Source organism: Lynx rufus, unplaced genomic scaffold, assembly GCF_022079265.1.
Source record: "Lynx rufus isolate CCGP_SWC_20201006 ecotype Redwood Valley unplaced genomic scaffold, mLynRuf1.p SCAF_4, whole genome shotgun sequence".
Lineage (NCBI taxonomy): Eukaryota > Metazoa > Chordata > Mammalia > Carnivora > Felidae > Lynx > Lynx rufus.
This window is the reverse complement of record NW_025814856.1, coordinates 4,887,438-4,896,898: the sequence shown is the minus strand read 5'-3', so window position 1 is coordinate 4,896,898 and position 9,461 is coordinate 4,887,438. Positions and strand designations below refer to the sequence as shown.

The following is a 9,461-nucleotide window of genomic DNA, read 5'->3' as shown; positions in this document are numbered from 1 at the left end:
CTTCCTGAATCGGACTCCCCCTTTGCTCCAATTAGAATCCCACCTCCTCTAGAAAGCCTTCCCTGGCTTCAGCCACAGTTTTCTCCCCTCGAGCATTTATCATTTGCGTCGTCCACGCTGGGGCTCCCTACATACCTCCTGCCTGGGACGGTTCCCCTTCCCTGCCTTGCTCTATGCTTCCAGGGAACACGGCATTCTCAACAACCCGATCTTACCCTACGGAAGGGTTGTGGGGTTCTTCCACAGGGCAGCCGGACTTGGGCTACTTCTTTTCTGGCTTCCACACAACTGCTCACTCCTCTTAGGACCAACCCCCCCTTCTTCCCCTAGGCTGACTCCACCTCCCTCCCCAGGGCCTGTGCAGAAAGGGTTTCTGGCTCGGGGAGGCCTCTCCTCGCCTGCCCCCAGTCAAGCCTTCCTGTGAGTTGCCCGGCTGTTCTCTGCCACCCCAGGAGCTGCAAGGCGGTCAAGGTCAGAAGGGGGCGTGCGGTGGGAGGGTACTGGCCCGTGGCCCCAGAAGCAACTGCTGCAGGAGCTCTTGACGTACTTAATGGCGAGTTTGTGCTCCGTCTCGCTGTCCCTCAGTCGGTGCCCCCCAAACACCCAGAGGCCCTGGGACCCACCCCACTGCTATGTTAGCCAGGCCTTCAGGGAAGGGATGGTGACAACTCTAGATGCCCTGCCCTTGGACCCCGTGTCATCTGACCTGTACCCAGCGACGGCGTGTTACCCCGAAGCTCAAGAACCACCATCCCGCCCCTGCTCCTGGAGTGCTGACAGAGTTCAGAGATTCAGCACCAGCTTCACCGGGAAATCCACGGAAGCCGTGTGTAGCTTCGAAAGTAAAAACAAGTGACACCAGAGAGCAGGGTGTATTTGTCATAAATTAGGTCCCGGTCTCCCCGGAGGGAATACAAGGAGGGGAAGCCCTCAGGTGGCCCTGAGGGCCGGGCCAGGTGCCCCAGGGTGCAGTCACAGGTAAGGCTGGTCCTTGGACAGCTCCCACCTCTTTATGGGAGGAGCCGGCGACACGGCCTTCTTCTCAGTGGCAGCGGCAGGTGAGCTGGAGAGGAAAACGGATTTGGGTTAGGGTCGCGTCTCCACAGAGCAGCGCGCATGGATTTGGGGTAGCTCACACCTGCGCCCAGCAGGAACATGCCTGCCGAGACTGTGGGTCTGAGGCCAGAGTCAGGGTGCTCCAGAGGCCCAAACTCCTTCACTGGGGTCCCCCAAAACGTCAGCCAAAACTTGCTGGGAACTGGCCAGCCCCCTTCCTGCCCAAGCCCCGTGTGAACCCCCCGTCGGCCTGCCCTGGCTCCTGAGCTCAAAGCCAGCCCTGAATAGCTGGGCTCCTTCCCCAGCACCCCTTCCCACCTGCGGCCCCAGGGTGGATGAGCACCCCATTCCGGTTGCCCCCAAACAGGACACTGGTAAAGGGTCAGGCGATCAGGTGCCACATGCCCACTGCTCTTTCCTCCCTCCGGCAGGCCCTGCACATGCCCCAGCACAGCGCTAAGACCAGGCCCTGGCCGCAGTCCGATGGGGCTGAGGGTCAAGTGCGATTAAAAAATACCCCATCCAGGGGCGCCTGGGTGGCTCAGTCGGTCGAGCGTCCGACTGCAGCTCAGGTCATGATCTCACGGTCCGTGAGTTCGAGACCCGCTCGGGATCTGTGCTGACGGCTTGGAGCCTGGAGCCTCCTTCGGAGTCTGTGTCTCCCTCTCTCTCTCTGCCCCCCCCCCCCACACTGTGTCTCTCTCTCTCTCTCCTTCAAAAATAAATAAACATTAAAAAAAAAATTTTATTTTAAAGATACCCCGTCTGCCCCAGAGTGAGCCCTAAGGAGACACTGTGGCAACAACTCCAAGGCAAGTGCCTCCCGACCCAAGCCCCTGGTGCCTAGGACTGGGAGGCTTGCACACACGGTAAGCAAAAAGGGAGAGGAGGCAGGCAGGCAGGCTCTCGTGGATGAGCCTCCCAGGAGCAGGGATTCCAGGGCCGCCCAGCCTCCCAGGAGCCTGAAGGAGGTAGAAGAGGCAGAATCAGCCTCCCTAGGAGATGCAGGCATCCCAGGGGCAGGTGAGGAGGTATGGGGGGAATAGGGTGGTTTGCCACAGTCTGGTGCGGGACTCCGGGGAGTCAGAAGATAATAAGGACTACGACCCAGGCCATTTACTGAGTTCTAACTATACAGCAGGCCCGTCCTGGCCTCATCACCTTCCAGACCTTGTCATACTGCAAGCCCACCATCCCCATTTTACAGATGAAGAAAATGAGGCTCAAGAAGGCATGAAGGGTTGGCTTCAGACAACACAGTGAATTGGCTGTAGAGACCAGACAGCACTGAGGGTCTGGGCAAACTGCTTTGAAATCCTGCTTCTGCTACCCACTGGCTGTGTGACTCAGGCAGGTCAACTGGCCTTTCTGTGCCTCAATTTCCTCTTCTGCAACAAGGCCGTCACCGCCTAACTTGTGATTAGTAGGCAGGCAGGGCATTGATTCCATCCTAAAACCTTACAAATGTTAACTATGGAAATTAATCCTCATAATAACTCTGCTACAAATTGAATGTTTTGTTTCTCCCAAATTCATATATTGAAATCCCCGCCTTCGGTGTGATGGCCTTTGGAGGTAGAGCACTTGAGAGGTGACTAGGTCATAAGGGAGGAGCTCTCATGAATGGAGTTAGCACCCTTGTAAGAGACCCTAGACACCCATTACCCCTTCGACCATGTGAGGACATACCAAGAAAATGCCATCTGTGAGCCAGGAAGATACCCTCACCAGACATGGAATCTACAAGCACCTTGATCTCGGACTTCCCAGCCTCCAGAACTATGAGAAACATAAGTTTCTGTTGTTTATAAGCCACCCCACTCTTTGATATTGTCATAGCCACCCGAATGGACTAAAATAAATTCCCTACAGTAGATATTATGGCCCCATTTATTTAAGAGAAGGCGCCTGAGGCCAGGGACAAAACTGAGTTTTAAGGGGCCTGAAATTTACATAATTCTTTAAGAAGGGTATGAAGAAAATATGGTGTGTGTGCATATATACGTATACATACACACACACGCATATACACAGAGTGGAATACCATTCAGCCATAAAAATGAATGTCTCCATTTGCAACAATATGGATGGGCTCTGAGAGTACTCTGCTAAGTGAAATATGTCAGAGAAAGACAAGTACTATAGGATGTCACTTATGTGTGCAGAATCTAAAAACAAAACAAAAAAATGAAAAAAGATACAAAGAACAGATTGGTGGTCACCAGAGGCAGCAGGCAGGTGGGGGGGCGGGGATGAAATGCGTAAAGCAGGGGCACCTGGGTGGCTCAGTGGGTTGAGCGTCCGACTTCAGCTCAGGTCATGATCTCACGGTTCATGGGTTTGAGCCCCGCATTGGGCTCTGTGCTGACAGCTCGGAGCCTGGAGCCTGCCTCAGATTCTGTCTCCCTCTCTCTCTGCCCCTAACCCACTCGCATCCCGTCTCTGTCTCTCTAAAAAAAAAAAAAAATTTTTTTTTAATAAAAAAAGAAATGCATAAAGGGGGTTCAAAAGGTACAAACTTCCCATTATAAAGTAAGTCCTGGGAATGTGATGTACCACATGGTGACTTTAGTTAATAACACTAGATTGCATATTTGAAAGCCGCTAAGAGAGTGGCTCTTAAAAGTTCTCATCACAAGATGGGGCGCCTGGGTGGCGCAGTCGGTTAAGCGTCCGACTTCAGCCAGGTCACGATCTCGCAGTCTGTGAGTTCGAGCCCCGCGTCGGGCTCTGGGCTGATGGCTCGGAGCCTGGAGCCTGTTTCCGATTCTGTGTCTCCCTCTCTCTCTGCCCCTCCCCCGTTCATGCTCTGTCTCTCTCTGTCCCAAAAATAAATAAACGTTGGAAAAAAAAAAAAAAAAGTTCTCATCACAAGAAAAAAACGTGTAACTACGTGAGGTGACGGATGGTAACCAGACTTACTGTGGCGCTCATTTCAAACGTACACAAGTATCAGATCTTCATGTTGTACCCCTGTGCGCAGATTTCAATTATGCCTCAGTTGTAACAAAATACAAAATTACAAAAACAATATAATGTTATATGCCAATTATGCCTCAATTAAAAAAAAAAAAATACGCAGTTACAAAAACAGTATCTGGGCTTCTCCCAGAGCACCTGAAGGGACCCTGAAGCTTCATGTGTTTTGCAGGAATCACACCCCTGGCTGAGGCCCTACCCCCTTCCCTGGGCTGGGGGGCGGTTCGAAGAGCTCTCCCGTGAAAAGCCCCCTCAGCACAGTTCCTGACATGGTTCACGCTCCATACATGGGCATCTTGAACAGCACAAGCAAGAGGAAGGGCTGGTTTCAGGAAAGCAGTGAGGTCCTCACCTCTCTGCAGGCTTGCCCGACGCCAGTACCTTCTGCGAGGACATGACGACTGATGGTGGCACAGCTTCCCGGCGGCCATCGCGAGTGCAGTAGTAGTTGCTGGAGAGCTTGTGGCTGGGGCCCACAGGGAGCTGGGGAGGAGGCTGAGTTCTGAGGGAAAAGAACATCAGCACTGAAGCTAGCAGAAAGTCACTCTTATGGCCCGGTGAGGCTGGCATGGGCCTCAGTCACTGGGCCACAGGCCAGGGGATCCCCCTGGCACACTGTCGTGGATGTATGGCTAAGGAGGATCCAAGGCCCTAAGGCAGGTAGCAACCTCTGCTATGGATGGGAAGGTGCTAGAAGGCAAGTATGCCCCAAATGTGACCGATACAGAGGACATTTTCTGAAGCTTCCCAGGGAAGGGGGCGGCCCAGACTGGACACCCAGACCTCTTCCCACCCCACCATGGCCCAAAGTTTGCATCTGACCTCTCTTCTGCCTGCCGGTGCTCAGGAAACGAAGGGGTCAGGGTCTGAGATCCTAGTGTATAAATGCTTGGGCAATAGCCCCAGACGTAGCTTCTTCTGAAGGTCTTTGTCCCAAAAGCCAGACTACAGAACTCTTGGGTTTCCAGTCATCTCAGGAACTCTCTGGAAAACCCTGCTGGGATCAAGGCTTATTACTCAAAGAGCACCTTGTCCTCTGAGGTCTCCAAATTTCCTGCCACCTCCTGGTAGCCACAGCTACAGCCAAAGCTGGAGTGGGGAGGGACGGGGGGGACGGTAGGTGAGTGAATAGAGCTCTGTCCTGGGCTGGGCTAAAACCCGGGGTGAATTTACAAAGAAGCCACATGCCTGAAAAGGAAATGCTAACCTCAAAACAAAAAAGAAGCTTCCCTGGAAAACGCAGCAGAGGAGAAAGGCAGAAAAGATAGGAGAAATCATAAAATCATGGAGTTTTAAAATAACCTGTTTGGTGTTTTGCCAGGACTTAAGTTTTTCTTTTTTTTAAACCTTTTTTGTTGTTGTTGTTTACTTATTTATCTTGAGAGAGACAGAGACAGAGACAGAGAGGGAAGGAGAAAGCGAACAAGCAGGGGAGGGGCAGAGGGAAGGAGAGACAGAATCCCAAGCAGGCTCCGTGCTGTCAGTGCAGAGCCTGACTCGGGGCCTGATCTCATGAAGAGTGACATCATGACCTGAGCCAAAATCAAGAGTCACTTAATGGACTGAGCCACATGGGTGCCCCAGGGCTTAAAATTTTCTTTCTTTTTTCTTTTTACATTTATTTATTTGTGAGAGACAGAGAGAAAGACAGAGCACAAGTGGGGGAGGGGCAGAGACGAAGAATCGGAAGCAGGATCCAGGCTGAGCTGTCAGCACAGAGCCCAACGCAGGGCTCGAACCCACAAACCACGAGATCATGACCCGAGCTGAAGTCAGACACTCAACCAACTGAGCCACCCAGGTGCCCCAGGACTTAAGATTTTCTTTTTTTTTTTTTTTTTTTTAAGAATTTTTTTTTTCAACGTTTATTTATTTTTGGGACAGAGAGAGACAGAGTATGAACGGGGGAGGGGCAGAGAGAGAGGGAGACACAGAATCAGAAACAGGCTCCAAGCCATCAGCCCAGAGCCCGACGCGGGGCTCGAACTCACGGACTGCGAGATCGTGACCTGGCTGAAGTCGGACGCTTAACCGACTGCGCCACCCAGGCGCCCCTTAAGATTTTCTTAAAACAAGTGATAACCATTGTGTAAAAAAATGAGAGGGGCGCCTGCCTAGGTTTCTCTCCCTCTCTCTGCCCCTCCACTGCTCATGTGCACATTCTCTCTGTCTCAAAAGAGTAAAAATTGAAATTTTTTTTAATGAGAAATAAGAATAAAAAGGAAGTTTACAAATTTAATATTAAAAGCTATATCCTGGGGCAGCTGGCCGTCTGCTGGTAGAGCATAGGGCATGTGACTCTTGATCTCGGGGTTGTGAGTTCGAGCCCCATTTTGGGTGTAGAGATTACTTAAAAATAAAAAAATAAAAAAATAAAAAAAAGCAATATCCTGTGCGGCAGTTAGAATTTGCTTCACCCCTGGAGTCCAGACGGCCCCTGGTGGATGTGGCCATCACTTTCCACCACCTAGCAGAAAGGTAAGAACCAGGGCCCAATGGAAAGAGGCGCCACTATCCTCAAGAAGTTGGAAAATTTTTAAAACCTTTTCCTCAACTGGCACCAACGACCCTAGATAGAGCAGCAACTCAAAACTTCTGATATTTGGAATCAGTTACAACATGCAGGCATTCACATAAACTTGGTTATTCTAATGCTATTTTTTTTCCTTTTGTGCTAATCCTCACTGGCTGCCTTACCTGTGCCAGCTCCCCTGACTTCCTATATACTGCTCTCTCTTCCTTTCCTCACTGTGTTCCAGCCACCCTGGCCTCCTTCCTCCTCCTGGCTTTGTCCAGCCTCAACAGGCTTGGAGCATACTGTTCCCTCTGTCAGAATGTTCTTTCAATAATTGCCCTTTGGCTCCTTCTCCTTCAGGTAGCTCACACATCAATCCCAGAAAAAAGACCTTTCCTGACCACCTGACATGAGATTGCCACCCTCCAGCTTATTCTAATTCATTTTGTCATTCATTCATTCATTCATTCATTCAGAGCATTCCAGAATGCTTTTTACCTGTTGCGTTTGTTTCCCTACCACCTTTTTCTCTTCCTAGAACTTGAGCTCCACAAAAGGAATGAGAATAGTAACTTTTCTTGTTGGTGCTGTTATCTCTGAGAGCGCATCAGGGCCTTGTAAATATCAAGTAATTTTTGGACATAAATGAGTTTGGAATCAAGACACTTATGGGTTCAAATCTCAGCTGTCATTTTCAAGCTTCTAAGTGACTTTAAGCAAATGACTTATCCTCTCTGAGCCTTAAATCTTTTCATTTGTAGTTTGGGGGTGATAACACTAACTGGCAGGGCCACACTAAAGACTGCACAGCTACACGATCCACTCTGAATTCACGCCCAACCCGACTGTTCCACGAGCAGCCCGCTCGGAGTACAGGTAAGTTAAAATCAAACCTCTGCCTCCACGGACTGCCAGGGACCGGAGGCAGGATTCCGGCCCAGCACTCCAGGGGTCTAAAGGAATACGGATTTTGTTCTTGACGTGAGAATAACAGGACAGAGCCGGTGTATGGGCAGCGAGCGGGGCTTGCTCACCGCTTGGAGATCTCCTGGTAGCGCAGCTGCAACTTCGCCTGCAAGTCTTGCTGTGGGAGGAGAGGAAGGAGGTCAGCTTGCAGGGCACCTCAGGAGAGGAGAGGGCGAGGGAGCAGGGGCATCCCAGGGATGGAGAAGGGAAGGTCGGAGATGAACAGTTTGGTACAGGGGTATGAGTCCTGGAGGAGATAAGGAGAGCTAAGGCCTGGGCCACAAGATACAGGGCTAAGAAGGTCTGGGATTAGGCAGACCTCAGGCCTGAATGGGTCGAGGGCTGGGGTGGAGGTGGGTGTGTCGGCCGAAAGAGTTGGGGGCTCTGCGCTGAGACACTGGTTCTAGTCTAGGAGAATCTCAGCACTAAGAGCGTCAGGCACAAGGGTGCAGGAGGAAGGGGACTAGCGGGAGCGGGTCCGAGGAGCACTGAACCCACAGCCCCCCGCCCCGCCCCACTCGGCCCTTCTCGCCCCGCGCACCCCGGACGCCCAGTTCCGCAGCCGCTGGATGAAGCGGGTAGCGGACGCCATCTTCCGTCTGCGCTGAAGGGCGCCGGTGACGTCTCTACCGTGGGGGCTGCTGGGAAAACCCTCCAGGTCTCGCGAGGGCTGGAGTGGGCGGGGCTACTATGTAGTATAAAGGCTCTTCTCGGAGCACGTGACCCCTCTCCGCCCGCCCGACCGCCGCCGCGCCGCCATCATGGACACGAGTCGTGTGCAGCCCATCAAACTGGCCAGGGTGAGGTGGGGGTCCTGATTTGGGGGCCCGGGGGGAGAAAGATGGGATAGGGGGAAGGGCTAGCCAGGTCTGATCCCAGTTTCTTTCCGCCAGGTCACCAAGGTGCTGGGCAGGACCGGCTCGCAGGGACAGTGCACGCAGGTGAGCGAGCGCGGGTGGGGGCGCCCCGGGCTGAGCCCTGATGATTGCCATGCCGGCTGGACTCTGAGACCAGAAGTCCCTTATATCCCAAGGGCTCCCGGAGCGTCCGAGCCCTCACTAGGGCCTTGCCCACCACGTCTGAGCTCCGTCAACCTCATTCGCCGGGTTCCGACGTTCCTCTTTCTCGGGCCGTCTCAGCGAGCTCTTTGTGGCTCCATGCCCTTCTGAGTGTGCTCCCCGCCCCGAGCAGGACCTGAGCTACAGCTGTCCCTACTATTTTAGTCTCTCGAGAACTTTGTTCTCCACGTCTTGACTTTCTTCGGCTTCTGTCCTGGCTCAGCTCTGCCTGCCAGACGCAGTTCCCTAGTCCTCTAAGTGTCTCCGGGTTGGCCCCAACACGCCCTCTGTATTGAAGTCTGCTGCCTACCACGCGGTGCCCATCCCTGACTTGTCCTAACTCCGCGTCCCTCTGGTGGGCCCCGTAGGTGCGCGTGGAGTTCATGGACGACACGAGCCGCTCCATCATCCGCAACGTGAAAGGCCCTGTGCGTGAGGGCGACGTGCTCACCCTCTTGGAGTCAGAGCGAGAAGCTCGGAGGTTGCGCTGAACTTGTGGCTGGTAAGTGCAGCACTGGGATGGGAAGCAGCAAACCCGTTAGACCCTTGTTGGTAGCAGGAAGGCTTCACCAAATCCACGGGTGAGGGTCTCAGGGTGGGGGGGCGTACAGTGATCTACTGAGATTTGCAAGGCCGGGGTGGGGGGCAGGGATTTTATCAGTTGCTGGGTACCCCATCAGTATCTAATGTTTGGGTCTGTTTACAGGGTCCAGGCTGTCTGGGTCGACCACTTGTCTCACGGGGATGGATCTGCGATTGTTAATAAAGCGTTTATGTTGTACGTAAATTTGGGTTCTCGTTTGGGCTGTCACTGGACTTCTAAAACTCTCCAGTGGGGGCCTCTCCCTGCCTTTGTTCTCTGAAGACTTGGGGTGTGGGAGCTATGT

The 9,461-nt window shown here is 52.9% G+C and overlaps 2 protein-coding genes across 2 annotated transcripts; one reads left to right on the top strand and one right to left on the bottom strand.

Annotated features, from left to right (window-relative positions):
• Positions 1-866: 866 nt before the first annotated feature.
• On the bottom strand, positions 867-8,137 carry NDUFA7 (NADH:ubiquinone oxidoreductase subunit A7). Its single transcript, XM_047097031.1, has 4 exons — positions 8,058-8,137; positions 7,585-7,634; positions 4,388-4,537; positions 867-1,063 (listed from the first exon to the last, which is right to left on the bottom strand). The coding sequence occupies exons 1-4, from the start codon at positions 8,106-8,108 to the stop codon at positions 973-975; spliced, it is 342 nt and encodes a 113-aa protein (XP_046952987.1). The 5' UTR covers positions 8,109-8,137; the 3' UTR covers positions 867-972.
• Positions 8,138-8,248: 111 nt separating this feature from the next.
• On the top strand, positions 8,249-9,361 carry RPS28 (ribosomal protein S28). The gene is made up of 4 exons (XM_047096939.1): positions 8,249-8,316; positions 8,410-8,457; positions 8,943-9,076; positions 9,281-9,361. The coding sequence occupies exons 1-3, from the start codon at positions 8,278-8,280 to the stop codon at positions 9,063-9,065; spliced, it is 210 nt and encodes a 69-aa protein (XP_046952895.1). The 5' UTR covers positions 8,249-8,277; the 3' UTR covers positions 9,066-9,076; positions 9,281-9,361.
• Positions 9,362-9,461: the final 100 nt, after the last annotated feature.